Genomic DNA, 18,841 nt, shown 5'->3' with positions numbered 1-18,841 from the left:
TGTGAATCATTTGTAATCAGGATCTTTAAACCTCCTATTAAGATGTGGCTGAACTGAACCAGGGTGGGCCTTAATGCAGAATGACTGGTTCCTTAGAAGCAAAGGGAAGCTGGACTCGGCAGGAGGAGCGAGGAGGAGACAGACGGCCACGTGACAGCCATCCCCTCCTCTCTTCTTTTTTTTTTCCCCCCACATGGGCAGGCACCGGGAGCCGAACATGAGTCTCCCGCATGGCAGGTGAGAGCTCTGCCTGCTGAGCCACTGTGGCCCGCCCCCCTTGTTTAAAACTTTTATATGACCAGATACGATTTTTTTTTTTTTTTTTTAAAGACAGAGAAGGAAGGAAGGATAGAAGGAAGGAAAGGAGGAAGAAAGGGAAACATCTTTAAACATTTTCTTGTTTTATTATATTTTGTTTGTTTGTTTTTTACATGGGCTGGGGCCGGGAATCGAACCGGGGTCCTCCGGCATGGCAGGCAAGCACTCTTGCCCGCTGAGCCACCGCGGCCCGCCCAGATACGATTTTTTAAAGCTAAAAGATAAGCAGTAAACTAGGGGACAATTCACTGACAAGTTTATAAAACAAAGGATTTGTGTCCAGGTACAACTTCTACAAATCCCAAAGGAAAACACATTCAATCCATAAATTTATAATTGAACCTGACAGTCCTGTACTTGGCTCCAAACCCTTATTTATTAGGGCCCACTAGATGTTTCCATCTGAGTGTTTTATTACTAACTTCAATTTCCACTTGCCTGGAAATTAAGTCATTCTTTTCCTTCCTTTGTATTCCCTCTTCACCCTCTAAATCTACTCTTTCTTCATAGAGTTCTTATCTCTTTAGCTCTGAATATTACCACTCAACTATGGTACCAAGTTATAAACCTTAGCGTTCGTTATCTTAGAGATACGCTAAGCAGTTGTTAGCTAATTGGTAAGTCACAGAATCAATTTAGGTGACTGTGATCAATTTTTTTCTTTTATGAAATAAAATAGAATAGAAAATACCACAGTACATTGGGCATAGTCAGAGTAATTACATTTTATAAAAGTTGTGTTTCTCTTACATACACACACATGTATGTATGTGTTTACTGGGTCATGAAATAAAATGCATTTCTTGTCTCCAGCAAAAAAAATATTTGAAAACCACTAATCTCATTCTCCCTTAGCTAGTGTTTGTTTCTAAATGGCTGCCAAGTCTTGTCAGTTGTGGATGTTTTATACCAGTCCTTTCCTCTCCAGCTGGGCCCTGCCTGTCTGCAGTCTCCCCATTCAAGCCTTTATTTTTACTGTTGCCAGAGCTATCTAAAACTCACTTCCAATCACATGACTACCCTTTGGAGAAGCCTTCAGTGATCCTCCAGTGCCTTAGAATAAAAGCGAAACTCCTTAGCAATCATAAAAGTCCATTCGACAACCTGTCTCATGCCTCTTTCTGCTCACATCTCCTGTCACTCCAGTCAAGTTGTCTTAAAATTTCCAGAAAATGCCTTGTTCTTTCACACAGCTAACCTTGCATATGCTGTTTGATAGCCTAAAATAGTTTATTCTATTTTGTTTCAAAACACTTTTAGATTGTAAAGTTTCCTTTGGAGCCTAGTTCTTTCTTCCTCAGCATCTTACTCCATCAGCACAAGTCTGTGAGCTCTCTTCTGTAATATATATATTTAGTTGTGCTTCTCTGTCTCCCTCATGAAAGCCATAAGCATTCAGGCAGCACCTGAATATATATATTTAGTTATTTAAATATAAAAATAAATATTTTATATATATTTGGTTGTACTTCTCTGTCTCCCTCATGAAAGCTATAAAGCATAAAGGCAGCACCCCTGCCTTCTTTTCCTTTGTTTCTACAATGCCTAGGGCTAGTAGTAGGAGGCATCCATTGATTTATTAAATAATTTTATAAGAGAAAAGTGTCTTTTTAGATCTGTCTACAAATGGGGTGGCTGTCTTACAAATGGTAAACTCCTTGCCATTGGAAGAGTTTAAGACTCTTAAGTACCATCATGAACATCTGTCATGAATAATACAAAGTATTCCTGCACAGGGAAAGAGTTTGGACAAGACCATCTCTAAGGTCTCTTCTAGGGCTTATATTCTGTAATGTTGCTATTATTGACATTTTATCCTTTTCTTTTTAATCAGTTGAGCTGTGTGATCCTAAGAAAGAAAACGTGTTATCTTCTAGTAGTTGTCACAAAGCCAAATTGACTGTTCCTGAAGATGACTGGGATTCCTTGTCATTAGAACAAAGGGTTAACGACAAAAAAATGGACAGTGTTCATAAAATACATATATTGGAGCCATCTTTTTTACCGAGTCAAGATGTTAACATAGAGAGCACTCACTCTCTGTCAAGTGAGTTTGAAGACAGTATTGATTATGCTTTCTTGAATGAAACATACTCTATACATTATGCAGAATCAAAGATAAATAACGGAAGTCCTATTTATTTGAATTCAGAATTACAACCTGAAATGCAGAAACAAGGGGAGCTATTTTTTGATATTTTAGAACATCAAGATAATCAGACCAGTGACTTGGAAAGAATCTGTAAGATTTCAGGTGATGATTATAAAGAAACTGCTGAAGATTTGCAAAAGTATGATATAGATGAAGATTCACAGCAGGAATATCACAGTGCAGAAGAGGAAGAATATATAAGTAACCATTTATCTTCTGACCAAACAAAAACATTCAGTATATCTAATCTTGAAGGTGTTGAATTAAGAAATTCAGCTTATGAAGTTAAATGTTCTAACAATCTAGAAGATAATCATGTTAGATTGGAAAATGGTTCTATCGTTTCTTTAGATTCAGTTGATGTTTGTGTACAAGAAGATTCATCATATGACTCCAAATTTCAGGATCCTGTGATGTTAAGAGAATATCATAGACTAAAGCATGAGAAATGTAAGGAACAAGAGACTAGTTTAATGTACCATACAGTATTTGATGAAATTGTACAAAGGAGTAGTTCTCTTGAAATCGTACGAAGGAGTAGTTCTCTTGAAAACCAGGAATCTCAGTCTAAGAGTGGTTTCTTGAACCCTCAAAAAACATTAAAATCTAAAACTAATACTGATAAAATGAAATCTCAAATAACTGAAAGTAAAGATTTTTGTAGAAGTACACTTGTTAGGAACAATATGCTACAGCAGCTGGAAAATCCTAGTGCATTATCACATGACAAAACTTTAGAGACATTACTTCAACCCTGTAAAGATTGTCAAGCTTCCTGGACCTCTGTTTTTGATGATTCCGTCATTTCTGCCTGTGGGTATTCACATTTTAAAGTCCTGCAATACGCCCCTGAAGAAGCCTTAGATTTTTCAATTACTCTGCCAAAGATTGTGGTCAGAGACAACCAGGCAACAGAAGAAGATCCCTCCCTAAAAGTTACTAATTGCACTACTGCAAATAAAGCATGCTTTCATGATATGGAAAGTACATGTCCTAAAATGGTGACAGATGCAGCAAGTTGCACATTTACAGTTAATGAGACAGTGGATGTTAGCACTGATTTTAGGGCTTGTTTCACAACCAGCAGGGCAACAAGTGCAAGATCTTCAGTAGTATCTACATCGAGCAATACAGAGATAACAATGATGAATAAAAAACGGCCTGGTGAATGGCAAAGTGAAAAATACAGAAGTGTGGCTTGTAATACAGATTGGTCATGCAGTCAAGATTGTGTGGATACACAGATGGCTATTTCAAAAGGACTGGACAAATCCCTCTCAGTTGACAGTTTGGAACCTAACGGAAATTTCTTAAATAAGGTAAGTCCAATACGATGACTAATAATGTTTTATTTGACTTTATAAAGGGACAGTGTTTGCTAATGTAAGTGTGTGGCTCATCGAGGCTTTTGTGATAAAATGCTAGATGAGGGGAAAAGGTAGATAGATTGCCACTAGCTCTGATCTTCTCTGGTGATAGCTATTGCCACAAATTCAGTTACAAGTTGGGCTTTACACTTTGTCAGTTTGGAACTCCAATATAAAATGTGTTATATGTCATGGATTTCTAATTTAATTGTATGTAATTTTTTCAGGATTCCCGGGAATTAAGAAATACATTTGATATCACAGACTTAAAGAAACATTCTGAGAGGTATGTCATTGGTATAAGCTTGCAGATATACATGGAGAAAACAAAAATAGTTTTTGCTTTTTTTGGCTGGTATATTTAGGCTTATATAATAGTAGCTAACATTTGAACAACTGAAACAGAGAGCACAGAATGAGAAAGAGATCCTTTAATCCTATATAGATTATTGTAATACCTATAAACACCTTGGAGTATATTAACCAGATAATCAAAAAGTATTGGCAAAATACCCTGAGGGAGGGGAGAAAGGCTATGAAACTATTAAACCTTATTATGAGGGAACCCCTGATACTGTGTCAAACTTTAGGGACACCCAAATCAATAGGCCATGCCCTCGATCATGAGGCTTACTCTTATGAAGTTTATGTAGGTAGCATAGAAGGTTAGACTACCTATAGGCATGCCTATGAGTTACTTCTGGAGGACCTCTGTTGTTGCTCAGATGTGGCCTCACTCTCTCTAAGCCCAACTCTGCAAGTGAAATCATTGCTCTCCCCCCTATGTGAGACATGACATCCAGGGGTGAAAATCTCCCCGGTGATGTGAGAAAATCTCAGGGGTGAATCCAGACTTGGTTGCACCATAGGATCAACAATTCCATCCTGACCAATTGTGGGTAAAGAAGTGTAATTAATAAAGTATCAGTGGCAGAAAGAGTTCAAATAGAGTCAAGAGGCTACTCTGGAGGTTGCTCTTATGCAAGCTTCAAGTAGACCTTGCTACCTATCATAACCTGCCAACCCCCAACCAGGACCATTCCAGCCAATCCTAAAGAACACCTAGGGCAATATGTAAGATTCCACAAGGGTTCCATGCACTAGAGTAACTTTCTAGAAACCTACAACCTCCAGATGGGTCCCTGGTCCAGATAAGTCCTGATACTTAGCCCTGCCTCTCCAGAACATCAGATATTCCATCTCCCTACCCCATATTAGTGACAGACCCTTCCAATATGAGAAATTTAGAATTGCCATAGCCCAAACAACCCCAGTGAGAGGTATGAAAAGATCAAAGGTGATGGTGGAATTATTCATAGAAGATAGGATTTAACAAATTAGTATGAATGCTAAATCATTAAATTGATACCTCTTTTAGTCTCCCATATTTTAGAGCAGCTAGAAGTAAAAACCTAAAATTGTGAAATTGTAACCCCTGTCAAAGTCTGAAGTATATTCTACAACTAATTGTGGTGCTGTGCTTTGAAATTTGTAGCTTTTTTGTAGATATGTTATTGTTCACAAAAAAAGAAGGAAAAAAAAGTCGATTGTGGTGATAATAAAGTATTTACTCCCTCTAGCCTCCTAAGGTCTGGAACAGCTAGAAGGAAAAATGTGAGAGAATCATATGGTAGCCCCTGACAAACTCTGGGATCTATCCTGTAACCACTTTTTGAAGACTGCTTTGAAAACTATTGCTTTTTTATTTCTGTGTTTTGTATATATGTTATACTATACAATAAAGAAAGTTTAAAAAAAATATATCACATGAAAAAGTGGAGCAGAAAAAAAATAGTAGCTAAAAAGGATATAAGAGATCATCTGCTTTAGCCATTTGCCTTCAAACAAATAAATATTAGCAGTATAGAATGTTGACGTGCTTCACTTAGTGAGATTTCAGTCTTACTAATTCCATCAAAAACTCATGGCATTTTATCTTTATTTACTCAGCCCAAACCCATACTGATTTGATTACTCCATTTTCTTTCATTTGATCCCCCTGTAGATCAAATCAAAGTAGTGCCTTTGGAAATCTCCATATATTTAAGAAGTAAATAGCTATTTTTACTGTGGTATTTTAATTTTGATTTTTAGTTCACTGTATAATTTCCTTTGCATTTGTTAGATAATTTTCTAATTTAGAACACAGTAGAGAACCCAGAAGTAGGGGAAGGAAAGGGAAGTTCTCTGAAGAGCCAGATTAATAATTCTCTAAGGTCATTTAGTTTTTGCTTCACTCATTCTTCTAACAAGTTTAATTTGGTAACTCAACCCCTAACATGAAATAGAAGAGTTGTATCCAGAGGCAGAAGCATTGAGAACAGCTGGAAATGGCAACTTGGTAGCGAGGGAAGATCTCCAAACATTCAAAAACAGATTGGCTTGGGAATTTTTTTTTGTAATAGTCCAACAAACTATTTGTTTATAATAATGACCCTTCATTATTAAGAAAAACTTAACTTGTTTGTTTTCTATTAAAAAGAGAATACATTTAAGAACACTTTTCATACAGAATGCTTCTGTCTTTGAAAACTCTTTGCCAAAACTTGATTCAGGTAGGAAATTCATTGATTCTGCATAAATGAAGTCAGTACTTTATATTGGAATCATTTTTTTGTTTGTTTGTTTTTTGGGGGAGGGAAAAATAGCAAGATCTTACAGAAAGTAGGTATTTGAAAATTGTTTACTTCCTTGAATTCTAGGAATGTTTTCTAATGTGTTCTTGCAATTTCTTCTTTAGTTGAAATTTATTTAAACTTGACAGGGAAATGTAAGGAATTCTAAATCAGTTTTTTATTAATTTGTTTTTGGAAATATACCATTAACATAGAAAAATATTTGGACTCTTAACTAATCCAATCATTCCTTTTAAAGAGAATTTCAACTTTCCAAAGAGATGGAGAAGAATTTCCCGTCAAAGTGCTGCCAAAAAATAGTGCAGAGAGCCGTGAAAGCAGAGCTGCACCTTCTAAATGTCCACTATCAGATGTGTCATCGCCATTGTTACGACATTTATAAGCTTGTAATGGAAAACAGGGAAGGATCAAATAAGTTCTGATTAATTTTATTCCTTATCTTCTTAGATACTTAGCACAAGCTTTACATTTATTCTAGAATATTTCTTGAATTTTTATTTTTGAAGGGCAAAACGAAGGGTAGATTATAACTGGGTTTGTTAGCTGACCTGGAGATAAAGGACTTTAAAAAGTAATACTTTTGAATTCCGTGGAAGGGCAACAATGGATGGTTGGGATAAAGAATCCAGTGAAAGGATAGATTTAATACTGCATCCTATCTGGCTTATATATTGAGGGTTGTTTATACTGCCCCTAGAAAAGCATGTCTATTGTAGTTCTTTTGATTTTACTGAATGCATTTAAAATAAAGAATTTTTAAAGCTCCTGGTAGAGTTAGATCTAAGCGTATAATATAATGACTTGAGCATAAATTTAATTTATTAACTTAATTTTTGAACAGGGCTTTAACGAGTAATTCTGCTAAAAAGGAATTAGGATCAGCACTATTGTCTGTTTTGGAAGACTTAAAAGTTAGATACGTGAGTTTGAAAGAAAAAATAAACACAGGCATACCGCTGGATGAGCTGCCCCCACTGTCAGTGGAATCAAAGTTATTAACTATCTTCTCCACTTTTGCTTCACGGGTATGTATGTATGTTTTAGGAATAAAATTTTGACTTCATTTAGAAAGAAAACAATTTTAAAGATTTAAAAAATTTAAGATTTTTCTTCTCTGTTTTCCCAGTTAATGAAAGAAGAATCACAAGTGTAAGTTATGATTTCATCTCATTTAGATTCATTAGCTATTAAACATTCCTTAATTCAGTTGACATTAAGTGTTCTGTTTTGGTCTCTTTTTCAGGACATTAGTAATTTCTTTTAACTAAATGTTTACTTGTTTAGCTTTTCAGGAGCAGATTCTGAACTGGATAATCAAAGTGCCTATGATGGTGTTTCTCTGAGCCTAAAAAAGACGCTCTCTCAAGTGAGATTTTTCTAAAGTAGTTCTGCTGTGTAAATCTTTAATTTTATAGCTTAAATATAGTAAACCATAGTTTTCAGAAGCCCTCACATCCTTCTTTTCACTCAGCAGGCTTACTTTGTGTCCCACCATATGAGGGCTATAAATGATTAAAAGGAACATAATGGCATATTTAGGTCCAGTCCTAATAAAATAGTTGTCAGTAGAATATGTAGAGTAGGATGGCCATAAAATATATCATCAAAGCAGGAGACTTTTGATTCCAGGCAAACTATGATGTGTAGCTACCATCATGTTGAGCCAGTGTGGTGAAAGCTCTTACATTGCACTTAATTCTTGTGAGGTAGAAGAAAATTATATTCCATTCATTTTAGATAGGGGAAAGCTTTAAATTCTTCTTCATTGAAATGATTAAAATAATTCCAAAATGTCTTTCATAGGTTTTCTCAGCCTCTCTTGCTCCCAAGGAAATATTTGTCATGTGAAATAGTCTGTGTAACCCCCAGGAAAGTTGTTGGAACCCAGAGGCCTGGAGAGAAGGCCAGCAGAGATCGTCCTGTGCACCTCAGATGAAAGTTAGCTGCCTTTCCTCTGAAGAACTAATGAAATAAATCCCCTTTTATTAAAAGCCAAAAAAAAAAAATAGTCTGAGTAAGAGCATTCTGCAAATGGTGATGCAGTATAGAAATATAAGTTTTATCCCATTATTGAGCAGAAATGTGGGAGGAAAACTGAAGTTTTTTACTTTCTGAATTTGGTCTTGAGCCTGAAGCTTCATGTCTTAAATAATAACATGCATTCCAAAGCCAAAAATGAAATGCTTTATTAATGCTCCTTTCTATTAAGGCATATGATTTAAAGTAAATTACTTTAGCAAATTGTCTATTCCATTGTTCTATTATTTTTAAAAGAAGTAATAAATTCTCAATTATCTATACCTAAAACTAGATTTTTATTTCAAAGCTCTCATGTTTATTTCAAATTTCTTACATAGTTAGCTTAAAAGCTTTTCAGGTTAATGAGATGATATACTAAAGGGTTTTGTTTTCTGTCATTGTAATCATAGCGATTGTTTATTTAGGAAGAGCAATGAATTATTTTCAAAAGTGCAAGATGGATGTTGTGAATTACTGATTATATATGTAGAACGGAATAATCAAAATAGGAATGTTTGCATTTATTTGTTTTTTTTTGTATTTAAAAAACTAAAAATAAAAAAAAAGTGCAAGATGGGTTGGCGCGATGGTGGCACAGAAGGTAGAATTCTCGCCTGCCATGCGGGAAACCTGGGTTCGTTTCCAGGTGCCTGCCCATGTTTAAAAAAAAAAAAAATTGCAAGATGCAGATATAACATAACTTTTCATAATATTAGTTTTTGCTCTAAAACAATATTCATTTCAAAATTGCACTTTTGGACTTATATTTTAATACTTGTCTCACTAAGTTATGTATGAAAGTCAGTATAGCATAGTGCACACTGTTTACAAACTTTGGTTATTTATGTACCATGAGTGTACCATGGCTGTATATTACCTATGTTATTTATTTTGTGTATGTTTTTTTAATGATTTTCATTTTTAAAAAACATAATTGTAAAGAATAACATCACTATTTTATATGGGAAAGAAATATTACTTCCCATAACTAAAAGGAATATATGAGCACTGTTCTAATTTGCTAGCTGCTGGAATGCAATATATCAGAAATGGAATGGCATTTAAAAAGGGAAATTTATAATAAGTTGCTAGTTTACAGTTCTGAGGCCAAGAAAGTGTCCCAGTTAAAGCAAATCTATAGAAGTGTCCCGTCAAAGGTATCCAGGGAAAGATACCTTGGTTCAAGAAGGCCAATGAAGTTCAGAGTTTTGCTCTCTCAAGTGAGAAGGCACATGGCAAACACGGCATCATCTGCTAGTTTCTCCTGGTTTCCTATTTCATGAAGCTCCCCGGGAGGCATTTTCCTTCCTCATTTCAAAAGGTTGCTGGCTGGTGGACTCTCCTTCTCATGGCTATGTCATTCTGCTTTGCTCTCGGAATCTCTTTCATTCTCCAAAGTGTTTACTCTTTTATAGGACTTCAGAAACTAATCAAGACCCACCCAAATGGGTGGAGACACATCTCCCCTAATCCAGTTTAACAGCCACTCTTTTTTTTTCTTTTTTTTTATTAATTAAAAAAAAAGTAACAACAAACAAAACATTAAGATATCATTCGTTCTACATATACAATCAGTAATTCTTAATATCATCATATAGTTGCATATTCATCATTTCTTAGAACATTTGCATCAATTTAGAAAAAGAAATAAAAAGACAACAGAAAAAGAAATAAAACGATAACAGGAAAAAAAAGATTATACATACCATACCCCTTACCCCTCGCTTTCATTTACCACTAGCATTTCAAACTAAATTTATTTTAACATTTCTTAACAACCACTCTTGATTGGGTTACATCTCCAGAGAAATGATCTGATTACATACAATATTGAATAGGGATTATTCTGCCTTTACAAAATGGGATTTAGATTAAGACATGGCTTTTCTAGGGGACATACATCTTTTCAAACCAGCACAAGCACACATTAAATTAATTATATAATTGTTATATGCCATTGTAAAAATATTTTTATGTATTTTAAAAAAACTACCTCAAAAACTTCTCGTGTGTATTCCATACTTTGCCAAATTGTGGTAGTGTTAGCGCTTGGTCATTCCACAGATTGCCTAAATTCTGTCCTAACTCATGTTAACTGTGTGACATGAAGCAACAAGTTGCTTAAATTCAGTTTCCTCACCTGTAAAATGGGGTCGATAATAGTTCTTCTTTCCTAGCCTTCAATGTTGTGAGGGATAAATAAAGCTATGAAGACTGCATTTAACATAGTAAAAGTGCAATAAATTTTAGTCATTACTTATTGTCATTTTCATTATTTTAATCCTCAGATATCTTTATTACCTGACAATTGTCATCCCGAACAAGGTACATCACCTAAGAATGATGGTTTAAATAATGGTGATATAAATGTTGACTTTCGTCAACTGAAACTTGATGATAAAGGTCAGTATTAACATTTAATATCTTCTATAATTACCAAAAAAACAAATAACAACTTAAAAATATCCCTAATGCTTACTGAATACATAAAAATAAATATTTTTGATTGACTGAATGGCATCGTTCTGATTATGAATTTTCAGTACGTTCATTTTACTTCTCTTTGACAACTTTAAGGTTACTTAGTATATCTGATAATGCCAGATAATAATGTAGGTTTTTTTAAGAGTTCTTTTTTATTTTAATGCAATTTGATTGATATGTTATACATTCACATACCATGTAATCATCCAAAGTGTACAATGAGTTGTTCACAGTATTATTACACACTGTGCATTTATCAACCCAATGGACTTTTTCTCTTTTTTGTGAAAAATAACATATATACAAAAAAAGCAATAAATTTCAAAGCACACCACAACAATTAGTTGTAGAGCAGATTTCAGAGTTTGGTATGGGTTACAGTTACACAATTTTAGGTTTTTACTACTAGTTGCTCCAGAGCACTGGAGACTAAAAGAAATATCCATATAATGATTCAGCAATCAGACTCATTTGTTAAATCCTACCTTCTCTGTATAACGCCACCATCTTCTTTAATCTTTCTCCCACTCTTCATGGGTATTTGGGCTATGCCCATTCTAACTTTTTCATGTTGAAAGAGGCTGTCAGTAATTAGGAATAGGGGGATGGAACTAGTTGATGTTCTGGAGAGGCTGGCCCTTTTGCATTTCAGGACTTACCTGGTCTAGAAGCCCATCTGGAGGTTGTAGGTTTCTGGAAAGTAATCCTAGTGCATGGAACTTTTGTAGAATCTCAAATAAAGCTATAAGTGTTCTTTAGGCTTGGCAGCATTGGTTTTGGTTGAGGGTTAGCAAACATAGGTAGCAATGTCTAACTGAAGCTTGCATAAGAGTGGCTCCAGAGTAGCCTCTAAACTCTATTTTAACTCTCTCAGCCACTGATATCTTATTTGTTACACTTCTTTTCCCTCTTTTGGTCAGGATAGTATTGTTGATCCCATGGTGCCAGGGCCAGTGTCATCCCTCGGAGTCATATCCCACATTGTCAGGGAGATTTTCACCCCTGGATGTAGGGATGGAGAGTAGTGGTTTCACTTGCAGCGTTGCACTTAGAGAGAGAGCCCCCATCTGAGCAACAACAGAGGTCCTCCAGAAGTAACTCTTAGGCATACCTATAGGTAGGTTAAGCTTCTCCACTACATAAGTAAGCTTCACAAGAGCAAGCCTCAAGATCAGGGGCTTGGCCTATTGATTTAGGTGTCCCTAATGTTTGGCAGAGTATCAGAGTTTCCCCAGTGGTAGTTTAATAGTTCCTTATTTTTTCTCCCATCTTTCAAGGGATTTTGCCCAATGCTTTCTGGTTATCTGCTTAATATACTCTGGGATGTATCCAGGCATTACATTAAGCTACAGGATTATAGGCTCTCATTCTGATTCTGGGTTTCCTATGTTTGGGTTGTTCAAATGATTGACCTTTCCAAATGGGTTGAGTTCGATTATGTACTACAGGAAATTTCAATTCTGGGCAAAATAAACCTTTCTTCCTTTGGTCTCATAGAGTAGGCGAAGTTCTAAAATACAGATAATATCGTCCTTACCCTTGTATTTTGAATTACCTTAATCCTGAGATCAACTTCATTCTTATCTCTAAACACCAGGTTATACATATATAGCACAGCCTCTCAAAATCCAGAAATATCAGTCACTGATCTGGACTAAATGTGACTGCTAAAAGAGCTTACCCTCTAGGCCCCAATTTTCTTATAATTATTTCTAAATGAGACCATACAATACTTGCTCTTCTAATTCTGGCTTATTTTGCCTCACCAATTGTCCCTCAGGTTCATTCACAATGTTGCATGCTTCCACAACTTCATTCCTTTTTGTAGCAACACAGTATTTGATCATATGTATACACCATCGTTTGCCATTCTACTTCTCAGTCAGTGCATCCTTCAGCTACCTCCATCCATTGTGCATCAAGTATAATGTCCAAAGTCAACAAGTCTATCAACACTTTGAATTTTAGGCAATTTCATTGTTTCTGAGAGAAAAATAATTGATAAACACACCCTCACCAAATAGAAAATCCAAACGTCCCCTTAACTCTGGTCCCTTCCCCTATTATTTAGCCCCTTATTACTGTGGTACTGTTGATGTTTTTCTGTTAAACACAGCCCATAGCATGCAATAGCAATTTTCCCCCATACTTTGAAATTATATATTCTTTGTACAAGATTCATACCTTTGAAGTAGTTCATGCAAGAACTTATTTATATTTGTAATGTTAATTGGTGGGATGCATGGGTCTATACAGCCACTTTCAATCATGTTCACCTTCAATATGGTAATATTACTTATAGACCCACTAATGAACCACTTCCACTTCTATCTATTCCCTTCCATTTAAGTTCAACCTCATTAGCTAACTGTTCACCAATCTCTAGCTTATGTGTATCTCTAAGTCCCCTATATTCTGTATTATAAGCCTCTGACTTTACCTTTACCACGGTCATAAAAGTGGAATCATGCATTCTCTATCCTTTTGTGTCTGATTTATTTCACTCAGCATTGTGTCCTCAAAATCATCCACTTTGTCCTGTGGTTCAGGACATCATTTCATCTTGCTGCTGCATAATATTCTATTATATGTATATAACCCATTTTGTTAATCCACTCATCTTTTGTTGGGCACTTGGATTGTTTCCATCTTTTGGCAATTGTGAATAATGCTGCTATGAACATCAGTGTGCAAATGACTGTGTCACTGCTTTCAGCTCTTCTGTGTATGTACCGAGTAGTGGTATTGCTAGGTCATAGGGCAACTTGATATTTAGTTATCTGAGGAACCTACGGACTGTCCTGCATAGTGGCTGTACGATTATATACTCCTACCAGCAGTGCATAAATGTCCCAATTTCTCCACATCCTCTCCAACATTTGTTGTTTCCTGTTTGTTTAATAGCAGCTATTCTTATAGGTGTGAGATAGTATCTCATTGTAGTCTTGATCTGCGTTTCCCTTATAACTAATGAAAATGAGTATCTCTTCATGTACTTTTTTAGCTATCTGTATTTGCTCTTCAGAAGAATGCCTATTCATATTTTTAACTCATTTTATAATTGGGTCGTTTGTTCTTCTGATGTTCAGTGTTATGATTTCCTTATGTATACAGGATATCAAACCTTCATCCAACTTGTGATTTCCAAATAATTTCTCCCATTGAGTTGGCTACTTTTTCACCTTTCTGACAAAGTCTTTTGAGGAACAAAAGCATTTGATTTTGAGGAATTCCCATTTATCTATTTTTTCTTTTGTTGTTTGTACTTTGGCTATAAAGTTTAAGAACTCCTACTCCTAAGTCTTGAAAATGTTTCTCTACATTTTCTTCTAGGAGCTTTATTTTATGGTTCTTATATTTAGGTGTTTGATCTACTTTGAGTTCGTTTTTGTAAGGTAAGGGTCCTCTTTAATTCTTTTAGCTATTGATATCCAGTTCTACCATGCCCATTTATTGAAAAGACTAATAATATTGACTTTTATTCTTCTGGTTCGTGTTTCCCAATCTGAAAATTGTTTCTTATGCCTAATTTGTGTTTCTATAAATAGCACTTCTTAATTCCTTTAAAGATTTTTACTATTATTATTTGTATAAAGATAATATAAATTTCTCCTTCAAAAAAGGACTGTTTAAAAATCTGAAAAGTAAAACTTTTAGTAAGTTGGGATTCAGTGTTGAAGGAAAACAGGGAAGAAGATCATTTGGACTAAAAAGTACTTTTTATTGAAGGACTGTTGAAAATCCCTTCTCAGAGAATCTTTATACTTGGTTCTCTTATTTTTCTAATCTTTATTGTTTAGATGCATACAAAAACTAACAGTAATTGTCATCATACTGATTCATCTATATTTTTTAGATAATTGGTAAGATAGTAAAACATTATATACAATTTATAGCTAATTGTGTTCAATTTTTAGACTGTAAAAATTATCAAGACATAAGAGAAGACTGGTTTGATGCTAAAGAGAACCTTACAGGAGTTGATTCCTCAAGAATACAAGAGAATCAAAAAGAACGAGACAGATGGAATCGGAAGTTGACATTAGGTGGGCTGTGTTATTTGGGAAGACTATACTGGTTCAACATTTTATGTTGGTTAGTGGCTTTGCTTTATGTTTTTGCTTGCTAATGCTGCCAGAATGCAGTATACCAGGAATGGAGCCGCTTTGTTCCCTTATTAAAGGGAACTTAATAAGTCACAAGTTTATAGTTCTAAGTCTATGAAAATGTCCAAATTAAGGCACCAACAAGAGGTTATCTTCACTCAAGAGAGACTGAGGCCATCTGGTACACATCTGTCAACGGGGAAGTACTTGGCTGTGTCTGCTGTGGTCTTTGGCTTCTGGACACCTCTGTCAGCTGGGAAGGCACTTGGTGACATCTGCTAGTTTCCTCTACCAGCTTCTTCAAACAGTTCATAAGGATCCCGGTGTTTTCCTTCTGCATCTCCAAAGGTCTCTGGCTCTTTGGGCTCTGTCAGCACTGAAAACTTGCCAGGATTGTTCCCTTTTAAAAAGGCTGTAGTTGGGTGTGCAAGGATAGTTCAGTGATAGAATTCTCGGCTGCCATGTGGGAGACCTGGGTTCGATTCCCAGCCCATACACTTCTCCAAACAAACAAACAAACAAAAAACCCAACCACAGATGGTGCTGCAATAATGGGATGCTCACATGGAAGAAGAATGAAATGTGACCCCCGCCATACAGCCTACAAAAAAAAGGGCTCCAGTAAGCCACCCCACCTTGAATGGATGGAGACACATCTCCATGGAAACCACCTAATCAGAAGGTTTCACCCCCAGTTGGGTGGGTCTCCATGGAAACAAAAAAGATCCCACCCAGCAATACTGAATGAAGATTAAAGAACATGGCTTCTCTGGGGTACACAACAGTTTCAAACGAGCACACTTCATAAGTAGAAACACAGAAAATTGACAATTTGGAGATTTTTTTTTTTAAGGAAGCGTTCATTTCTCTTCCAGAAAGCTGCCTCCTAAAAGCTTAAATCTGGAATCAGTTAGCACATAGAGAGACCCAGCATCCTGTGCCTCCTCCTCTGGGCATCCTTTTGCTTTGAACCTGATTGGGCACTTTCCAGGGCCTTGGGGAATGTGATAAACCAAGGCTGCTCATTCTCCGTTAGCCAGCCAGGACTAATCTTATCAATCTGGCATGAGAGACGAAAACTATTTGCTTTCCCTCCCTTCAGTAATATAATCCATTTCAGGAATGTTTTCATCTTTAGGTAGTCTTTAATTGCTTAAAATGGTCTTGAAATTTCCTCAGCAGTCTTTGATTATCGCTCTTTTATCATTTCCGATGATATTTGTGCTACCTTCTGTTATTTTTTTCCCATATACTTCTGTTGATTTTTCTTTTATTTTCCAAAATAGGAAAAATTTTATTATGGCTTTTTTCCCTGATTGTATAAATAATACTTAAGATATTTGAACAAAATAGAAAAGCTAAGAAAATTCAAATCATTTGAAGTTTCTCTACCCTACAATAAACACTATTAATATTTCAGTGACCATTCTTTTATGCATTTATTTATGCAAATTTATATTACACATATACAATTTAAAGTAAATATCATATAGTTCTACTCTAACTACTTTGTTTCTTTCCTTGATTGTTTTCTTCCATAATACTATCACATGCTGTATATTTTATTTGAAATGTTGACTGCCTGCCCACACTTGAATTTCAGCTTGGTGGCGGTCTGAGATTTCCTCTTTTGTTCACTCTCTATACCCAATGTCAGGTATAGCATCTGGCCCACCTGGTGTCCAATTAATATTTTGTTTTGAACTGGTGAAAGGTGAGGTGATAGAACATATGACTTCTGATTCTTATTTGTGGCCCTCAGCTACTATACTGTAGTTTCTCACTGCCCTCCCATCCTAATGTAAAAATATGAGTTATAAAGATAAATTTTTTCACTGTTTTCACTATATAATACATTACAGTCCAAAGAAATTTACAAGTGAAATGAAGTAAATTAATAAATGAGGGAAAGGATGAGTAGGTATTACTGCCTAGAAATGAAGAACTCTGCCAGAACCCCAAGTTGCTGCCACTTGCTAGATTTGTGACATAAACTCTTGAAACCTCACATCCTTATCTATGAAATGGAAATATCAATACCTACCTGTGAGAATTATATGAGACAATGCTTATAAAGTGCTTGGCATATTGCCTGAACTATGGGAAGCACTGTATAAATATTAGGCTGTTCTTATTATTTGATGGAAAAAATGTACAAATCTCCTGTTACTATATAAAAATTATAAAACATATAAATAAAAGCTATTCTTAGAATTCATTCAAGAAATACTTGTTGAGAGTATCCTTTTTCCCCAGGTGTAGATACTGATAATGTTGAAGGAATCTCAATTCCATGAATCCTTTTTGGTTTTAGATCAGGTTCTCTTTACTTCAAAGTAGAAACCATAAAAATGCAAGAAAAAAATCTATAATCTTAATATCTGTGGTTTTTAACTGTCTAAATCAAGTTATAGTTCCCCTCCCCTTTTTTCCTTATGTGCCATTACCATCAACGAGAGTGGTCAAGCCAGAAAAAGGTTGTTGACATTTGTATGATTTAAAGGTTTTCTTGTGTGATATTTCCCCAGAAAAGAAAATGCATAAAGAGAACTCTGGGATTACTGGTTGTAGCCAGGATTAATACTGGCACAAATTAAAAGCCATTATACTCCAGCATTCTAGATAGCGTTTCTCTAACCAGAGGCAATTGAAAGACACTTTTCTTCATTATGATGTAAATGATCACTCTGCTTAGGTATTAAGTTATCAATCCATTTTTTGAATACAAGGAACTTAATATCAACAAATCCAACCTCTTTATTTTTGAGATGATATGATTAGGGCCTGGATAGTCTAAAACTATAGTCCCGATTTCCAGTCTTCACTCTAATGCTGATAATTGCTAATAACTATAATAAGCTTTGTGACGGTAAAAAAATGAAATATTTTACAATTTTCATGTTTTCTCTTAAAAATTTCAGTACAACTTTGGAAGTAAAGTGGTCATTTTTTATTGTTTCTATTATGTCTCTCTACAAGCAGAAATGAAGAATTTCGAACTCTTACGAAGAGATAAAAGTTATTTGATACATGTTGGTGGTCTCAGTCCTTCAGTATCTGAGGTATGTCAGGGTTTCCTTTTTGAGCTTTATTTTCGAATCTATTAATTGTTCCTGTTTTGATCATTTGTTGTTTTTTCTACCTTCAACATGAGCTTTTATTTTTCTTTTAGGCTGATTTAAGGTCTCATTTCCAAAAATACCAAGTTTCTGAAATTTCAATTTATGATTCTTCTAATTACAGGTATGTTTCCCAGATTAAAAAAATATACATTTACTGGATGACTGCTCTGTTTGTGCTGAACATCAGCTACAACAGTGATAAAGACAAGGGCTGCTTGCTAGGGAGATCCCAGACTTATAGAGGGAGAAGCATTTTGTAGAAGTAATAGGGTGCAAAAATGAAGAGAATGGACCCTAGAGCTAGACAGCATGGGTTCAGTTCCCTGCTCTCTCAGTAACTAGCTGAAAACGTGAGCAAGTTTCTTGACCTTTCTGTACTTCAGAGAGTTACAAAATGAGGGTAATACTATTGTTACTCAATACTGCTGCAATACTACTAGAGTTATATATGCAAACTTCTCAGGGAAAGCCTACCATGTCCTGAGTACTCAGAACATTGTATTTAGTCTTATTAAGCTGATTTTAATTATTTATAAGTTGATGATTTTGTATTTTTAGATTATCATTTCCAATTCTTAGGCTGCTACTTTCTGTTTTGTGAACTTTCAAAAGTATTAAATAATAGTGATAGCTTAAT

At 35.3% G+C, this 18,841-nt stretch overlaps 1 protein-coding gene across 13 annotated transcripts in view; it reads left to right on the top strand.

The window, feature by feature from the left end:
• The window catches only part of RBM44 (RNA binding motif protein 44), a 90,516-nt gene that overhangs the window by 16,053 nt on the left and 55,622 nt on the right, over positions 1–18,841 (top strand). For 7 of the 13 annotated variants that reach the window (XR_013173145.1, XR_013173146.1, XR_013173147.1 and 4 more), the window contains 10 exons: positions 2,153–3,789; positions 4,065–4,123; positions 6,712–6,875; positions 7,317–7,498; positions 7,600–7,622; positions 7,758–7,839; positions 10,781–10,895; positions 14,894–15,022; positions 18,065–18,144; positions 18,255–18,325. Coding sequence is in view for 10 of the 13 variants with exons in the window: in XM_077155564.1 (XP_077011679.1) it covers positions 2,153–3,789; positions 4,065–4,123; positions 6,712–6,875; positions 7,317–7,498; positions 7,600–7,622; positions 7,758–7,839; positions 10,781–10,895; positions 14,894–15,022; positions 18,065–18,144; positions 18,255–18,325 (2,542 nt within the window). In the remaining 3 variants the exon portion in view is untranslated. The other 6 variants (XM_077155569.1, XM_077155568.1, XM_077155566.1 and 3 more) reach the window with 5 other exon arrangements.

Source organism: Tamandua tetradactyla, chromosome 3, assembly GCF_023851605.1.
Source record: "Tamandua tetradactyla isolate mTamTet1 chromosome 3, mTamTet1.pri, whole genome shotgun sequence".
NCBI classification, from domain to species: domain Eukaryota; kingdom Metazoa; phylum Chordata; class Mammalia; order Pilosa; family Myrmecophagidae; genus Tamandua; species Tamandua tetradactyla.
This window is presented reverse-complemented; position numbering and strand designations above follow the sequence as displayed.